An 18,107-nucleotide genomic window follows, 5' to 3' on the forward strand; every position below is an offset into this window, starting at 1 on the left:
CAAGGCACCCGTCTGGCAATGGTCAAGATCTTCTGAGCGCTTTCCCTCCTCACAAACGCCGCCGCGCTCATGCGGCTCAGAGCATCCTGAAACTCAAAACAAGACGGCACGTTTTAGGCAACATTCAGGCAATTTACGCACCGCCCCAGAACCCACGACGGCGAAAGATGAGACAACGCAGCAGGAATTTGCGTGGGACGCACATTGAGGGCTTGAAGCAGCAGACAGCCATCAAAGGAAGAGGCAGGGGATCCAACCAAGGAACGGCTCGCCATCAGCGGGCACTGCTGGTAGTGTTTGCTGCTGTCACAATGGCTGCTGTGCTCTTGCCGCTGCACCTGACGGCCCTACCTCGCATCAGGATGATGCTGAAGCCGCTTGGGCTGTTGACGCAGTGTCGGTAGCTGCGTCTCAAGCCTCCTTGCTGCTGCTGCAGGTGCTCGCCGCAGTGCGCTAAGCAGCCGCAGCTGCAACAAAAATGATAGACATGTATCTAGATGAGTACGGGTTTGCCTGCAATTGAGGAGTTAGTGAGTGGTAGAGTACCAGGCCCTGCTGTCGATGTGTCTGTCTACCTTCCTGACGCTGCCAATGTTGCTGTCTGGGGTTGCATGCGTTTCTCCGCATGCCTACCGTGTTTAACATTAATGAAGTGTGGTAGATACGAGAAGCGTTAATGCAAAAGGCTTATGAAGACACGGTTGCTACTTCTTCAAGTCGTATCATACTACCATAGCATGCAGTGGCGGCAGCCAGCTGCCAGTGCATGCTGCACGCCAAACTTGCATGGAGCCCGCTACGTGGACGCATATACCGAAGTTTCTGACTTTTTGTGTTTTTGTGCTGTCGTTGATGAAACGCAGCAGCGACACGAGCCGCTGCCGCAGCAGCTGCAGTTTCGGCTGTAACACCGACCAGGAGTAACACCCCCGTGCGTCTTCGCGCATAGCACCGTTGCTGCTGCCTCCGGTGCCGCCATCCCTGGCTAAGTGCCGCCTCATTGAATGCAGCAGCAGCAGCAGCAGCAGAGGGCAGTGCTAAGGGCTGCCGCCTAGCCATTTGCTGCAGCCAGGGTGCTGCCCCCAGCACAGCCGTCCGATTAGAGACGTATTCAGAGTGTGTGACACTGTTTCGTCTCCTTGTACAGCGGCGAAATTGCAGCGCCAGCAGCAGGAACGACGGTGATGCAGCCACTGCAGCTGCAGCGGCATGCCCGCAGCAGTGCCACAGGCAGGAATTCGCAACCCCCCCCAGCAGAACAAGCAGCAAGATGTGCAAATTCTGTGGCTCCAGTGCCTACTTCGCGTCTCCCTAGGCCTTCGCGAAGCAGCTTTGCACAGCAGCTTGCAGCAGCAGCCCGAGACGCTGCTGAACTCCTTGCAGCCGCTGCTGCCGAAAGAGAGGCAGCTACCCGCCTAGTTGCCTCCATCCCTGCACAGCAGCACCCACAGAGACGCCACATTCGTCACTCGTGTGGGCCTGTTGCAGTCGGAGCGGCGGCAGCAAGTAGCGATGAAGGAGCTCTAAGCAGCCGGAGGAGGAAGAGCGCTGGCTTGCCTGTAGCAGACTTTGGAGCGGAAGCAGCAGTGACACCAGGATCCCCTCCTGCACCGAAACCGGCCGCTACAGCAGATGTTCAGTGGCGGGAACAGCTTGTTGAGCGGCAGCAGAGGCTGCTCGCCCGCCAGCAACTTTTGCTGCAGCGCCAGCAGCAGCAGCAGCAGCGCCTGCTGCTGCGGAAGCACAGTACTTACAGGGAACAGGTACCCCAGCTGCAGATGCCTTCAGACGTTGTTTTTAATGAGCCGCAAGGAGACGATGGATTTGCCGCTTCCAGAATCCTTTGGCAGCAACATCAACACCAACACGATCCAGGAGGACTGCACGACCAGGAGTTACCAGGCTATGATTACCAGAATTACCAGCTGCAACACCAGAGACTGCAGCAAGAGGAGCTCAGGGAAGAACGTGAGCGGGATGGATGCTTGGGAAGGGGGCACGGTCTGCAGCAGAAGCTACTCCTGCAGGAGGAGGAGGAGCAGCAGCAGCCGCGGCAGCAGGAACCACTCGAGTGGAATGCGCATGCAAGGACTAGCAGCAGCAGCAGCAGCAGCCAGCCCTGGGGATTGAGCTGTCGCCGCATGCACGGCTGCAGCAGCAGCACGCGGTGCAGCAGCAGCCACAGCGTCTTACAGCTCTCTGAACCCTCAGCTGCTGCTGAATTCACACCGCTAGGAGGACCTTTGCCGCCGTTATCGTCAGCAGCAGCAGCAACACCAACAGCTTCTGCTGCTGCTACTGCTGCTGCTGTCGATGGCGCTGCGTTTCTGGGCGTAGAAAGCTCGACTGCATCAACCCTTCCGCTAGCAGCAGCTGCTGCAGGTACGACGCATAAGAGCAATCGGCATAGGAATAGAAGCACGAGACTCCCAGACGGCAGCGGCAGCAGCAGCGAGAGGGCTGCTGCTGCTGCTGCTGCTTACTTTGCAACTGGTGCAGACGAGGATCAAGCATCAACGCCACTAGCAGCAACCCCTCTAGCAGCACCCGCAGGAATCAGCAGCAGCAGGCCGAGGCTAGTGATCAGGCGAAACTGCCCTTCTGCTGCTGCATCTGCTGGTGGGGGTCCCCTGGTGGCTGCAGCCGTTGCTGGTTCCTCCGCTGCGGCTGCTGAGGCAACATCGGCAGCCGCAGCAGAGCAAACAGAAGCGGCAGACGGATCGATTCTGAGAGCAGCAACAGCGGCAGTGGCTGCTGCAGCAGCTGACAGTGCAGCAGTTTTGCGGCTGCTCCCTTTCTTGGTGCCTTACCAAACCCCTGTGGGGCAGCGACAGCAGGGGCAGGAGGCGCGAAGCTTTGGAACGCATGCATGGGGGGAATATCTGCAGGAAGTTCGCCAGCGCATTGCAGCAGCAGCAACGGCGACAGCAGCGACGGCAGCAGCAGGCGCAGACCTGAGTAAGTTGCAGGTTCGCAGCCAGGAAATCGCGGGTTATCTTCCTCCTGCGCTTGGCTGTTGCAGCGTGCAGTGTACATGCAGCTGTGATCGTAGCGGCAGCTCCGAGCGGCAAGACTGTCACGTGCCGCTTGCGGCGGGTGTAGCTGCCGCGGCAGCAACAGTAGCTGCTGAAGAGGAAGCCTTCGCGCTGCTGCATGCGGATGTGCTGGACCTGAAGTTTCATTGGTGGAGGGCCGTTGCCGCAGCTTGGAGGAAGAAGCAGCTGCCGCTGCTGCAGCAGCAGCTCTCCCTCCTGCAGCAGTACGACCCGCAGCAGCAGCAGCAGCAGCAGCAGCGACAGCAGCTCCAAAGCTACTCAGCGTGGATCGGCTGTCTTAACGAAGCCACAGCTTCTTTCCTCCCAAAGGCCCGCGAACACCTGCAGGCGGCAGCGGCAGCAGTAGAAGCCGCTGCGACACCGACAGCAGCCGCTACGCAGCAGCAGCAGCAGCAGCAATCAGGCAGGAGTGCCCTCTGGGAGTGGCTGTGGGGGGCCGCTGAGGCGTTTGGATTTTGCTGCAGCAGCAGATTCACTGCCTTGCGCTTACTGGATGCCTATGCTGCACATCCTGCCTTTCCTTTCAAGTGTACATGCAGCAGCACAGAAACCAGCAGTGGAGAGGGCTGTAGATGCTGCAGCAACAGAGAACTCGCACTTTGCGCGGCAGCAGCCTTGCTGCTTGCTGCTGCGCTCCACTGTCATTGGCGAGACATTGCGACCGATCAGTTCTTGCAACAGTTGCTACAGCAGCTACAACAGCAGCAGATACAGCAGGAGCAGCAGCAGCTCTTTACGCAAGATGACGTCATCATGGTGCAGGCCGATATGTTGCAGCTTCTGCAGCCGTGCCTATGGATGTCTCCTACACCTGCAGACGCCCTACTCGTGCATCTTGCTGGTCTAAGGGACTTCCCCCTGTTGCTGCAGCACACGCCGCATGCTGCTGCTGTTGCGGCAGCAGCTGCTGCTGCTGCTGATGCTGAAGCACGTGGCGCAGCGGCAGCACCAGCAGGCACTGCAAGCATGCCGCCTCAGAACGTCGAGCAACAACAGCACCAGCGCCAGCAGAAGCAGCAGCCACAACAACTTTGCCCCCAAATAGGATACTCCAGCAGCAACAAGGATGGTGGAGGGTGGACTGTGCTGTCTCTCTTTGATTTCTTCGTAGGCACAGGGCTTCTCGCGTGCCTGCACGACGTACTGCTGCGTTGCTGTTACGACGCAGCGGCGCATGGCCTCCTGCAGCAGGTGCCTGGCAGCAAGCTGATCGCTGTGCTGCTGTTGCTGTTGTTGCGTCCATATGCGCAGCAGCCGCAGCCAGCACAGAGGGGCGAACTGGACGTGCTCGAGTGGGAGCGCTGCTGCTGCTGTTATATTTTTAAGTGTCGTTACGATGCAGATATCTACTTCTGGCGCGTTCTCCTGCAGCAGCCCCTGCAGCAACTGCTACAGCAAGACAACAACGTGCTGCTCCTTATGTGGGAAGAAGGCGCAAAGCAGTGGCACCAGCTGCTGCGTCTGGGCTGCACCGCGTTCGCGAGCAGCAGCAACAACTGCGACGGGGCCATTGCAGAGGCATGCGCATCTGTTAGACGACGCAGGCGACACATGAGCAGAGACTTCTACCAGCCACGCGCGGAACTGGCGCAGCAGCCGATGCAGCGCCAGCAGCCGCAGTCTTGGCAACAAAAGTACGCAAGGGTCGATGGCGGCGCTGCGGATGCTCATGAATCAACAGCTAGACATCCTTCGCTGCAGCTGCATGACGCTAGCAGCAGCAAGGGATTCCTGGCTGCTGCAACAAGCATTCGTACAGCAATGCCAGCAGCACGGGCAGCTGCTTATGTGGACACAGCGGCAATGCATGCGGTTCAAGAGAATGTATGCCCGTTGCGCGCTAATTCAGCTGCGGCAGCAGCCGCAGTCTCGGGAAGCCGCCCTTACGAAGCATGCGCTGCAGAGCCACAGCAGCAGTGGGATCCTCTGTAACTCCCTCCTCAGCTCGTGCGCAACCTGAAGCTGTCACAGGGAGCGGCTTCTGGGGTGTGGCCTCGGCAGCAGCAGCAAGAGCGGCAGCAGGCTGTGCTTCTGCTTCGTACAGCTGCGCATTTGTGCTGGCGGCATGCCTCTAGACACCTCAGCAGCCAGGTGGCTGTGCCTCGTGTGTTGAACTCTAATTTGTTTATACTGTTCACTTATCCCCGTTGGTGTTGGCTTTCAGGGTTTGAGGCTAAGCAGGTACAGATGCAAACAATACATGAGGACTCTGGAGAGAACAGCATCTTTTAGATACTCTAAAGGCCCCTTTGAAAGAGCATAAAGCTCCTTAACGTCAAGCAGGCCTTCCGTGGAGCGTGCATTGCTTCCAGGATATCTAGCTAAACCCTACATGCTTCTACGCTGGTTTAGCCTTAAATTCTAGCTCGGCTTATTCAATTGGGGGGCCCAATCTTTTTTTCGCTTGACCTAAAACGCCCCTGTGCTGCTGAGTTGCTGAAAACGCGACCCCTGGAACCCCTAGCAGGAAGCGGGGGCGCCTGGTATAACATTAGGCTCAACAAAGGAGGGGCCTTCAGGCATCAGGAACCCCGCACGCAGCCAAATGGCATGTATTTTCCACTAATGTCTCCTCCTATCTAACAGGCCTAAATACGGGGGACAGGCAAAGGGCTCTCTGACGTGTCTACCGTCCAAGCTGGGCGAATAACGAACGCTGAAAGGACTCGAGAGGGAGATGCGAAGAGGGGCTAGCATGCCCCGAACCCCTGCAAAAGCCTACTACCTCAATCAGAGCACTTCCATAGACGCGGACTCCTACATGCAGCGCCTCACAGGACGCCTTTAAGGATTGAGAGTAGCGATTTAAATGGGAAAGGAGGGCTTTATATAATGGTCCCCCGATTCGTGCAATTGCTTCCGAAGCAGTTCTCTATCTTCTGCCGGTTTGCCACAAGAGCCTCAACGGGAAGGTTACGCACTGTGCTGCGCTTGTTCTTGTTGCGTGTAGAGACTGAGAAGCTCGAATAACAATTCTGGCAGTGAGCCTGAAAGAAAAAGCGGTAAGGCCAAGGAAATACTGCATCAAACGTCACGCCGAGAAGAACTATATGCCATAATGCCTTTTATATCGTCTTAAAAACCTAAGGAATATGTGGAACGCAAAAGCTAGCCAGTAACTGCAGCGGCTTCTCGGCTGTACATATCCTCTGACATTCACAGCTATTTTGCACGACGGTGAGAATGGGTCTATCTTCTCTAAAACGTCGGCAATTAGATCTTTAAGGTTTAAAAAAAAGAATTTAGGGATATTTCACTGCGTGACGGAGTTGTAACCCTTATTCCAGCAGAAAGAGCCCCCGATACAACCCGGTGAAGCCAAAAAGAAGTTAGCAAGAGTGGGCATTGCTCCTGACGTTTGCTAATAAATTGAGCCCTCAAGTGAGTTCCTTTTATTGCACTTTGTTTAGGTTCACAATTTCATCTAATTAGATGAGAAAATAAGCCAAAACGGTCCTTTTGGGAGTGGCGTAAATGTGGCGGTGCAGAAGCGGAAGCCAAACGGTGCAGTTGTGGATGCCAAGGAATTCAAGCCTGCCCTAGTAGCTGCATCAGTTGCTGTTCCTACTTTCCTTATCAAACACAAGTAAAGAAGAGCTTGTAGGATAGCCAGTGGCTGCACAGCAGCCCATTGTTTCTCTAACTGATGGGACCAGCTTCCACTGCGAGTAGGCCCCCATTGTAACAAAAACAGGAAATACGAAGGACGGCGATAGCTCTAGCTGCAGCTGCTGCAGAAACTTTGCAGCCACAAAGAAGCAGCAAAACGCAAAGACTGGGGACCGATAGCTTCCAAGATAGTCCCCCGTAGGCCGCACAACCCGTGTGGGCAAGGGCACCAGCAGCGTCAGCGGCTGCTGCAGCGTCAGCAGAAGCAAACGAGGAAGCGGAATCATCGGAGAGAAAGATAGTAGCGTGAGAAATTTGTGTTAGTAGGATAGTTATAAAGCTCAGCGGTGCAGTGGAGGGTCACCTATTAGCCCGAAAAAGGCATAACCAGCAGCAACCCATAATGCTGCCTTCTCACGCTTGTTCAAGGGAGAAATACTCCTAGCGCTTACCATATGTACAATGCCAAGCACTTACACTAAAGCATGGGTGCTACACTGCTGCTGCAAAGACCTTCGAGGCTGCACTATTTCCTCAGTGGGCACCATGTGTGCAGCAGCAAAGGGCAGCACCCTCCTGTCCATGGGGCACACTGTAAGTCGTGCACATGACATCATATTACTCCCGTCTAGGGTTTACGGCATAGGAGTCAGGGTTTGCTCACAGAGTTCAAGATGTCGGCTCCAGAATACGAAGAGTATATCCAGGCCAAGCTGACGCCCGTGCTGGAATCACTTGTGACAGAGGTCTTGTTGGCTCATCCAGAAGATCCAGTAACCTTTATGATATCGAGGCTCTGCCAGAGAGCAAAACTTCCAGACCCCACAACGCGTAGGCTTGTGTACTACCCAAGTGGAATTCCGATTGAAGGAAAGACCCAATGCACAGTCCCTAGCCCTATTTCTTAGTTGGATTTTGATATCCGGGAAAGAGATACTAGCTGCATATAAATATCTCTGTTCTGCTGCCTCGGCCCTCCCCTAGCGGCCCCTTAGAGCCTCTGCAGTGTTGTTGGTACGCACCGCTAAGGTGTAAATGAGTTACAATCAGGCATGGGCAGCACAAGGTTTAGCAGAAGTTTCAATTAGGCACAGGCCCAAACAAAGCAAAAGCGCGAGCAGTAGCGGCAAGCGGGATGTAGCTGCCACCTAATGACACCACACGTGGTTGCTTGCAGCATACTCAAAAGAAAACGAGGAGCTCCGGCAAGAGCTGGCGCGTCTGCGGGAGGACGTCAAGACCGCGATGCAGCAGCAACAACAGCAACATCATCAACAGCAACAGCGTGTTGTTGCTCTTGACACGAGTAGTAATCGCAGCACGCATGACACGGATGACAGCGAGGAAGAGGAAGAAGCGGATGACGAGGAGCAGGAGTCCTTCGAGGCGAAGTACGATAAGATAAGAGGCTTTAACAAGATGCGCCAGAGTGTATGTGCCGAAGTGTATGGCAACTGGAACAAGAAACAAAAATTTGAGCCTCCGGTGTATCCAAAGACCGACGAGCAGAAGGAACGACTACACGTACGTTTGCGGGGTGAAATATCGGAACGGGCTGGCCGGGGAAAAGTGACAAATCACCTCTTGAATGGAGCGAGACCAAACGATCGCTCTTCTCTGTGTTCACGCCTTTCGAAGCGTGCGCATGTTTGATGACCCTTGGCCAGAATATACATGCACGCTTCTGAGTTGGTCACGTTGATTCATCTATTGGTGTCCGTGTGTCTGGGCAGTTGCAGAGTCTCGTTATGGCCATGTTAACATTTAGAGGTGCACGGGGCAGACATTTCTGGAAGGCTAGCTGTATGAGCCACAGCAACCCTAGGCCGTTATTGCACTGATAAGCGCCTTTATTTTTCCTTTTTGTTGCCTGTGCAAGCAAAGCGGTTTACGTCTGGCAGCGGTTGAGGGGGGCATGCGCGCAATAACGGCCCTGCAGTGATTACACCGGCATGTTCTTCTCTAGTATTATTCCAATCAAGTATCTGTGCAATTTCGGTTTGCTCTTGAGTTGCATATGATCCTTGGCAACGAACATTCGTTCCGTTGCAGGGTATATGCTTTTCTGCTTGTGGCTTAGAAGGTATTGGGCCTTTCTTTCATGTTCAGCTGTCTCGATAACAAGGACAGGAACACCGTCGTTGATGCTATGAAGGAGCGGCAGATTCCGGCGGATATGACACTGATCAAGCAAGGCGCCGATGGCGACTGTCTCTATATCGTGGAGACAGGCTCCCTGCAGTGCTGGCGAGAGGATGGCGGAAGGGAAACAATGGTAAAGGTTGTGGGACCTGGAGATGTCTTTGGCGAGCTCGCTCTCCTATACAATGCTCCTCGAGCAGCAACTGTAAAAAGCGCCGAAGACTGCAAATTGTGGCGACTTGATAGGGACACTTTCAACGCAATCGTGAAAGACGCAGCCACGAAAAAACGGGAGATGTATGATGCATTTCTTTCAAAGGTATTTGTGGACCTTATAAAGAGTGCCGCTGTTCACGTACAGAATTTACTGGTGCAATTCAAGTTCGAGGTAATAGAGAGGCAAAAGCGCCTTCAGGTCTCTTATGGGGAGCTCTATGTTTTACGTATTCATCGGCTCGACTGAAGGCTTCCTTCTCATGCATACTATGTGTGCGGCTTCGGGCGCTTGAATTGTTCGTATAGGTGCGTCTGCTGGAGTCCATGAGTACCTACGATCGAATAAAACTGGCGGACGCCTTGCGGACGGAGGAATATCAAGGGGGGGAATTTATTGTGAGACAGGGAGAGCCCGGAGATATCTTTTACCTGATTGAAGAAGGTAGCGCAATAGCCATGAAAGTGTTTGAAGGGCAGACAGAGCCGCAGGAAGTCGAAACCTACAAGGTAATCCCCAAAAGCAAGCAAATGCGCTTCAGAGGCGACGGGGTAGTGTCTAGATGACCACCGGTCCAGAATCTGAAATTGCGCCTTTTTCCCGATGTTTTGAGCACTTCCGCTCGGTTCATCCAACTGCGTGCAGTAATTTGACTAGCCCTTTTGGGGTCTGCGGCAGTAGTTTTCCGGAGATCCGGATATATCTTCTAGACAAAAACGCATCTCGCTGCGTGAGGCACCGCAACATACCCGTTCATGCTGTGCGTTTACAGGCAGGAGATTACTTTGGGGAGCTCGCGCTACTGACAGGAGAGCCTCGCGCCGCGTCAGTGATCGCGAAGGGGAGCTGTAAAGTGGCAACGCTAGACAGGAAGTCCTTCAAGAGACTCATGGGATCTGTAGAAGAAATCCTCAAGAGAAAAGCCCAAGAATACAAAAAGCAGCCTCAATAACACACATACAAGCATCTCACACCACTCACTCTACTTTTAAGCTCTGAATTCTAAAGCCGGAAGCCAAAAGGGACCTTAAAGCTCACCTTTAGGGACCAGAAACCCCTCAGGCCGGCAGAGAGCTCCTGGTCATGGCCGAAGGAGGTCAGCCTTTCGGGAATCTGCCACTTGAGTACCAAATAATTCATTGTCTTGCACTCTCTAAATGCCGAAAGGATGGGTGCATGCGGTTTGTCCTGCAATGGGGGAGGTACGTGCATTTACTACCCTACAAAAAAAGAGGGTCTGCCTGCCGTATAATGATAGCGTTTACAGTCGCACAGTGTCTAGATGGCCAAAAATGTGCCTTTTTTAAAAAGGGGATTGCCTTGATGTTATTTGTGGGCCACCTGGCCGCTAGGAACCGCCGCATGCTACGTGTTACGCAATTTGAAATGGCTGCACGCTACATACACCCATGACGAAAAAGAGGACGCTCGAAAAGAATCTCAACCTAGTTCCAACCAGTCATCGTAAGCCGTAGAGGCCAAGCCTTCGTATCCTTACAACCAAAACCTTTCCTCATTTCGCTCAAAACTTTGCAGAAGTATCAGAAGAAAAGGCTCTGCGGGCTGCTAGCACCGCGGCCCGGAGGCCCCCTGGGTTACAACTCTCCAGGCGTTTATGAAGCACTCTTTAACTCCTCTGTTTAGTGGTTACTTCCTAGAAGCTTTTGACTGGCACAAAGGGGAGGACGATGATGAGGGGTACAGCAGCATAACCGATCTAGCAAATACGAGAGACGATAGGGGCGAGTCGAGGGGAGTGAAAAACTCCATCATGTTCATATCCCTGGAAGCTACAGATATTTTGATTCGTATATGAAGGAAGACCTTCGGGAAAACCTCTAGGAGTTGAAAAGTTGGTGACACAGGAGAGTGGTGGGGCCACTGCTGACAGTGACTATTTCCACGCACTGTCCGTCATGAGAAAGGAAGTGGCGCAGCATGCAGAAAAGCAAGCAAGCATGAGAGACGGCGACGCCGCAAGAACTAAAAAAGATACAGGGGAGATGCCAGAGAACGGCAAAGCAGCATACGTCATGCAGGGGGCCCAACCGAAAGTGGCAGCTATGATGAGTCAGTTAAGAGCCCTAGCATAATGCGAAATTAGCCCCTTGAAATCTAATTAGAAGAAAAGAATCCAATCGCCGCATACCCAACAGTGCTATCATTGGGGTTGACAATCTTGTTCGACTGCATCAAACATGCGACAAAGCAAACACAAATGGTAAAGCATCCATCTCAATAGACTTCGCAGACAGCCTACAGGACAAAAAGCGGAGAAGCACGTGGCCCACGAAACGAGCAGGGTGGCCTCTAATGAAGCTACTCGCATTGGGCCTCGACACAAACGAAGGGCAACGCGCCACGGGCAGTATCAGAGTACTCTCAGGCAGCCCATAGGCCCTCGGTTCACGAAAACTCTACAGTTAGCATATCTGCACGCCAGAATACATTAAGAGAGGCGCCTCCATTGAACAACGAGCCACACGATATAAGGGTGTTGTTCACGCAATGTTGCTGCCTGTACATTCCAAGCACCTACCTGCCCATATTTAAGGAGACCACTCGACAGCAGGTTTCGTGGCTGAACGCCCGACATTTCTGCTGTCCTCTCTACTACCTGCATAAAGACACATCGCAACTTGTGCAGGGTGCTCGTTTGCTTCAGACCCTTTCAAGAGTGCGTGGCTTGCCTGCACCGACACTATGGAGCAGTCAGGATTTTGAATGCAAGGAGTGTAGCAGGTTAAATCAAGGGCTTACAGTCAAAAATAAGCGCAAAGCATCATAGCCGCAAATTTGGTTGCGCGTTTTCTTCATGTGGTTCTCAAGACCTGCACGTGCAGCCAGCAACACACCAAGCACCACCCGGCTGGAGGGAGAAAGGCATGAATTGAAAAATACCTGAGACGCTCAATGTTGTACACTCGAGCGGAGGTCCCCTATTCCCATGAATTCGTCCGGATGAACCAGCACACACATGTACAGGAGATGAGCAACGTGACTCACGGGCACAAACTACACACTTTTTCAGCGTGGAGGAGGCCAGTATCATAGTGCAAGACGCACAGGTATTCGGGTTCAGACCATACTGAATGACGCATATGCGACCCCTTTTCTAATAACCCCTTCTGCAAGCGGCATGCCGTTTATCGCCTGCACTTTAGCGCTCGCGTATTGCGGGCTTGGCACTTACATGTTTTATCCAAATTAACAACACAGTCGATGGCCTCGCGGTCCAGCGCCTGCAGCAACACACCCGAAACTCCTAGCCATGGACCCTTCCCGCACAAGGCTTCGATGCCACACGCTACCCACTAACGCGTCAGCGAATGAGGCGTGTGCGGTGCAGATTAGGGCCTTTGCTTTGAATAGCGGACTTCGATCTGCTGATGGAGCGGCACCGGGGTGTCATCTGTTGGTGGAAGGTATGTGTACTTGAATCTGCAGCAAGGCCACAAGAACAAAGCTACGACTCTCGGGTGTAAAGCTCTCAATGAACGAACGCAGTGGCCTAGCCATAAAGAAGGCAACGAACCTATGAAAAACCCTACACCCCGAATGCCAATCCTGATCTTTCAGCAGCATGCACATATATAGAGAAGGGGGAGCTCAAAAAGTCTGTAATTTAGACCCTCGGTAGAGTGTCTGCCTGCCTTGGACCCCAGTGTGACCAGTCAGTCGAGATGATGAAGACCGTGTCCTGTTGCCACGCAAGCGCACCACACCCACACAGCCCATCAGCTAGTCAGATAGCCAGGCGCTCAGTGAGCACCGTCACTGTCTCGGGGGGTAGGAACTAGGCATGCAGATGGGGGAAAGACACTTACGGGATCCTTGAAGAGGATAGCCAGGGTTTCCGCTGCGGCACAATCCAGGAAACACTGAACCCTGAAAAGCTTGTAATATTCTGCTTTGCCCAAATCATACCCATAAGCCGCACCTCCAAGTACCACGCCGATAGGGTGTGGTTCGCGAATCTTGCAGTTTTCCCCTTAATCAATACACCTCCAATTATGAAGGGTTGTACGGGTGGACTCTCACCAAGACTGGGGAGCTCCTCGTCGATGAGTGACCCTACGTAGATGGGTAACAGAAGAGCGCCTCTGCAAGAAGCACAAACTCGACGCCCTAAAGCCCTAAGCCTCGCATCTCTTGAAGCCACCTATGGCCTCTTCAGCGCAGCACATCCAAGGCTTGTCCTTCGCAGAGACTTCCCCAGGAGCAGGTGAGCTGCCCCTCGAATTTCTCCTTTAATTTGCAAGCTCGAAGCCGCAAGCTCTTACTCTGGCAATACTCTTCTGAGAAAAGGGATCTGCACAGCGACCGAATGCTCTGCCTTCTCAAGGGCAAACGGAGCTATGTCATACCACCCGGTGTGGAGCAACGCGTTCAGCGCTGCAGCAGGCCGCATATACGCCACAAGCGACATGCGCCTAGCCCGATCTCACTGCCTCACGAAGGTCTAACACGAAAGAAAGCTGCGTCCGAACAACGCCCTATCGCGAAGGTGTATCCCGCACGAATGGCTCCCTCTGCTCGAGGGAGTCGCTTCAGACTAACCTTCCGTGTCAATGGGGACCGAATCGATTGGACTTCCGTATCCACTGTATTCCTGAGGAGGCACCATGAGGCCCGTCCCTTTCGCGTGCCAGGAAGCCAGCAACACCACATGCTTCCTGCACAAACCGTTCCCACACCGCAAGCCTCAAGTGACCCTAGCCCCCAGAGCCTGCTTAAGGCCCTCGCTTGCGTTCAAGGGAGGCCACACAAAGAAGACCACAACGACTCACAGCGTCCTTTGAAGCGACTGCATCTGCTTGAACGCCGCTGCAGCAACCTGACCCGAATAGGTGTACGCCGCATGACTGAGCGCACAGGGCACAAAATCGGCGCTGCCAATTCTCAGCAAGGAATAGATCCTTCGTGCAGCAGCGGGGCTTGCTCGCAGCCGCTGCCTTCGCGCAGGGGGAGAAGACAGGCGAGAGCGCAGTCTGTAGGAAGAGACTGCAAATGGAGAGCACAAGATTTGGAATTAAGGCCTCACGGAACGACAAGGGCCTTGACTGTGCCCGATGCTGCAAACGCGGCGTCCAGCATGGAATCTACGTCGGCGCGCAGCTCCGCAGCTGCAAGCGAGCAAGAACGCCAAACCTCAGAGTCTCAAAGGAAGGCCCTTCGGCAGTGTGTGGACTGGGACCAAGCTGGAGAGCTCGAGACCCCTCCAGCATCTAGCAATTAGAATGTGTAGTTTCGCGCACCCTTGCCGGGGAACCAGACGCCTGCCTGGTGCGAAGTTCTTAAACCATCCTGGTGAGACTGCGTACGCACAACAACACCCGAGAACCCAATTTCTAGAACTAAAAGACAGTCCTTGCATCCACAGGCCAGGAGAAAAGGCCCCGAGGCGACGGTCTGGTCCAAAAAATGACTTCTGGTGCTGAAGGACGGGAAAAACGAGACGCCTTCCACACGGCACCTCCCAGAGGATTCCATTCTGGAACGACCTGAAAGGTCTTGATAGGCCTTGGGACGGCTTTCTGCAGGCTCCGGCAAGGGAGCGCCCCTTCGAGCAAGTCGAGTCGCAGCTCACCCGAGCACCCGTTCTGATGGGCAAGTACTGCAGCACCAGCTGCAGCAGCAGAAGCAGGGGGAGTCGAGATGCTGCCTTCATCTGCAAAGAACAAGACCCGCAGGAAGCCTCGAAGGCGTGTGGGGTAGCAGCCGCACCAGCAGGGGGGTCGTGCAGGGGGAGAGCGAGATACACTTCTTCCCCTTCAAGTTCCTAAGGGTTTGGGGTGCAGAGGCGGCTGGCGCACCGTGAAGGGCAAGGAAAACGTGGAAGAAGCGCCAGGCGCTGCAAAAGCATGAGGATCCTCTAAAGAGAGGCAGCCAAGTGCACTTGGCCGAAATGCTGAATCCTGAGCCTCGATCAATGGAAGACAAAGGTACCACTACAAGTAATAACATCACACTGGTTTTACGTAGTAGGGAGGAGGGGGGGCCCTAAATGCCCTCTTGCCCGTGAAGCCCAGCCCTACACGCTGACCTCCAACAGGGTTTTGCCAAAGCGAGGCCACTTTTCGTCGAATCTGCTTACGTCTCCCCCATCCTCCATGCACTGCTTAAACTGATATCTAAGTGCTAGCGTTAGCGTCAAAAAAAGGGGCGCGGCGTCTATATATTTAGTTGTACCTTTAAGAATCCGCGTCGCCTTGGTTCCAGCGGCTATGACGTGCGACACGCCGTCGGCAGTGCCAATTAGACCGTTTCCCCCTAAAAACCACGTATTCTACCCTCAGTTTGATGCCTCAAGCGAAATACGTTGTTATCAGATTTATTTACTTGTCTCCGCAGGCGCACGGGGTTGTACCAGCATCCGCACGGTGCCGCGGCATCAGTCCCCAGACCTTGCCGGCTGACCGACCGCGCCGTCTGCCCTTTGCTCATTTCTTTCCTGTTTGCTCAATTTTTCATCGCTGTTACTTTGAATTTAGGCAATTGACTGGAAGCAGTGTCTCTTCCTCCCTTCCTTTAACTGAGCCTTCCACTTCGGGCCCTTCTTCCTCGGAGCTATCGATGCGCCCCGGCGGCTATACTCCTGTTGCGACCCTCTTCCACCTTTTTGCCTAAACTGCAAACCCTATGCTCTGCGCCATTTATGTGCAGCATACAGCATACGCGGTAGTTAGCTGCCTGCGGAATCTACCTCCCCCCAGCGTCAAGCTGCCTAGCGCATGGAATCGGTGCAACCTAGGGAGATTTCGGGCGTACACTTTGCCTCCACCGTAAAGCGAGGATACAAAGAGCCCCCGGGGCGTATCGGCGCCACTTTCCTGCTTGCTTCTGGCTTTCTCACGTCACCGTCCTACTCTGCATTAGCTGCCTTCAAAAACAGAGATGTACAACCCTCCGTTCGACGGCTATAGTGGGGTCTCCAGGCCCTACTACCCCGCCCACGAGCAAGTCTACTTCTCCACACCACGGCACTACGTCTATGTGCAGCAACAGGGACCTCCACAGCGTCCACGGAAGTGCATCTTGCGGCTTGCAGCCGAAGCAGCGGGGTGGTGCATCTCAGTGGCAGCTTGCATCCTCTGTTCAGCAGTAGGCGGAGCCATCTCTTGCTGCCGTGCCGCTGCCTTGGAAGCCGATGAGTTCGTGAATCACCAGCAACCCCCTTACGAGACCCCATACAAGCAATACCACCTGCAACAAGTGCAGGGATACCAGGAAGCTCCAGGGCGATCCCCCCAGTACACCGCAGAGCCCTCCTGCAGCCCCTTAAAGCAACCCTAACACAGTGTGTGCATCGCAAGCTCCTTGTAGCAAGCCTTCTCTACTGCTCCACAGCCACCGGCAAACGGAAACGGCAGAAGCCGCAGCAGTCGCAGCGGAAAGGCTCCTCTCGACGCCAGAGAGGAACGACTGGAGACCATGTGTGGTTGCTGATGCAACATGTTCTGCTCCTGCCACCTCCTCTTTCGCTGCCTCTGTCCAGAACGGAACGCGGCAAACGCATCAAACGCTGCTGTTCAGACCTGTTGCAGCCATTGTTCGCAGGTTGCAGCTGCTGTGTCACGAGGCATGCACATCAATGTGCACCTGTGCGCAGTGGAGGAGCATGTAGCGGGAAAATGCAACGACCTGCGCAGCCTGCAGGCGCATCCTAAACGTGAACCCTACACTCCATGTTAGCGCTTTGATCAACTTGAACTCTTGCAGATCGGATAATCCTTCCTGCTCTCTGCTTTTCCCGCCTCTGCAACGGTGGCGTTGTCACATGTACGCTGCAAGTCCCCTGGTGAATGCAAACCGCATGTAGCAGCTGCACGGCTAGCGGAGGCACCCCTTAGACACGACAGGTGAACCTGACGGTCTGCCGCTGGGTGGTGTGCAAGCTGAATGCCTCTTCCTGAGCTGTCTATACTGCTGCTGTCGGTGCTGTCGTTAAGCCATAAGGCGCCCGGAAGCAGCCGCAAGCAAGCACCGGCTGCGTCAGCAGCATCAGCAACGGGGGCCCTTCTAGGGGGCCCCATGCACCCGCATTGGCAAGCAGCTCCAGTGGGGTTCAGCGGTACTTTTTACAGGAGCGTATGATGACACCGAATGACAACGCGGAAAACGCGTGCATGTGCATGCGGGACTGTGATTCAGCAGCAGCAGCAGCAGTTGCTGCAACACACTTTTGGCCATAAAGTGCACGTGGATCAGCGCTTGACGCCTCTCCAAGTGCTTCCGCTTCCCTGCGTCTGTTTCCAAACAAGCCGCCGCTGCTGCTGCGCGAATGCAAGCCGCAAACGCGGGCTCTCCGCTTGGTGCTGCTGGTGGGCAGGTATGGGCCCCGGTGTCTCTTTGTGGTCTCCCGAGGGCCTCCTAGGGGGTCTTGACTGCTGCTGCAAGGTTCCGGAGATTAGGAAGCTTTAGAGGCGTAGAACGGCCAGCTGCGGGTGAAAAGGGTCAAGTTAGGCAAAAAGACGAGAACTGGGAGACCCCACCGCAGGAAATTCGAGGGTTTGGGGAGGAAGAAAATGTCGCTGTTGGGTAAAGTAGAGCTGTTCATGCATCCCAGAAGGCCCTGAGACAGACTCGTAGATACCGAGAAAGTTTCGCTGCTGCCCCGTACAGAAGCCGGCAATAAGCTGCTGCTGCCCGAGGCTGCGGAGGCACCCAGGGAGGCCCCTGAAGAATCCAGAGGTCCTTCAACAGAGAAACATGAAGGCATTGGCGCGCAGTACGCGCGCTGTCGCCAACCGAAGCCCATCGTCAAGAGCTGCGGTGTATGATGGATGTGTGTATACCCCTACGGCTGGGGAGGCAGGGCTGCGAATAAATTGCGCACCTAGAGAAGTGTAGAGGATTTCTGCACCCGAAAAAAGGGCCCCTAGGCATTGTGCTGGAGCCTGTCCCCCGCCACGCCATCACCATCAGCAGCGACAGCAGGGCGCGGGTTCGATGTGCGTGGTCTTGCATGCAGCCCCAACACGGGCAGACGCTGTATGCTGTTTTTTTTTAAATTTGCAGTATTTGGCAAGCTTTTGTGGATCCGCGTGGCCGAAAAACATTTAGAGGTGAAGCGTGTGATCTGC

At 54.4% G+C, this 18,107-nt stretch overlaps 4 protein-coding genes across 4 annotated transcripts; 2 read left to right on the forward strand and 2 right to left on the reverse strand.

Annotated features, from left to right (window-relative positions):
- The first annotated feature begins 497 nt into the window (after positions 1–497).
- LOC113146466 (ice-structuring glycoprotein-like) lies at positions 498–5,381 on the forward strand. Its single transcript, XM_026333904.1, has 7 exons — positions 498–672; positions 1,662–1,774; positions 2,040–2,184; positions 2,236–4,340; positions 4,509–4,753; positions 4,960–5,062; positions 5,313–5,381. Exons 1-7 carry the CDS (start codon positions 498–500, stop codon positions 5,379–5,381), a joined length of 2,955 nt encoding a protein of 984 aa, XP_026189689.1.
- Positions 5,382–7,339: 1,958 nt separating this feature from the next.
- Positions 7,340–9,973, forward strand: LOC34620356 (cAMP-dependent protein kinase regulatory subunit). The gene is made up of 7 exons (XM_026333913.1): positions 7,340–7,496; positions 7,787–7,800; positions 7,848–7,898; positions 7,944–8,189; positions 8,746–9,126; positions 9,330–9,530; positions 9,794–9,973. The coding sequence occupies exons 1-7, from the start codon at positions 7,340–7,342 to the stop codon at positions 9,971–9,973; spliced, it is 1,230 nt and encodes a 409-aa protein (XP_026189698.1).
- A 1,163-nt stretch (positions 9,974–11,136) lies between these two features.
- LOC34620355 (protein memo-1 homolog) lies at positions 11,137–15,416 on the reverse strand. The gene is made up of 10 exons (XM_026333923.1): positions 15,364–15,416; positions 14,280–14,458; positions 14,066–14,147; positions 13,812–13,886; positions 13,719–13,750; positions 13,582–13,659; positions 13,305–13,416; positions 13,063–13,124; positions 11,782–11,852; positions 11,137–11,208 (listed from the first exon to the last, which is right to left on the reverse strand). The coding sequence occupies exons 1-10, from the start codon at positions 15,414–15,416 to the stop codon at positions 11,137–11,139; spliced, it is 816 nt and encodes a 271-aa protein (XP_026189708.1).
- A 2,015-nt stretch (positions 15,417–17,431) lies between these two features.
- Positions 17,432–17,782, reverse strand: LOC34620352. The gene has a single exon (XM_022733608.2). It carries the CDS (start codon positions 17,780–17,782, stop codon positions 17,432–17,434), a length of 351 nt encoding a protein of 116 aa, XP_022587077.2.
- Between the last annotated feature and the right edge of the window lie 325 nt (positions 17,783–18,107).

The sequence above is a fragment of the Cyclospora cayetanensis genome, unplaced genomic scaffold (genome assembly GCF_002999335.1).
Source record: "Cyclospora cayetanensis isolate NF1_C8 unplaced genomic scaffold, CcayRef3 CcayRef3_contig_107, whole genome shotgun sequence".
Lineage (NCBI taxonomy): Eukaryota > Apicomplexa > Conoidasida > Eucoccidiorida > Eimeriidae > Cyclospora > Cyclospora cayetanensis.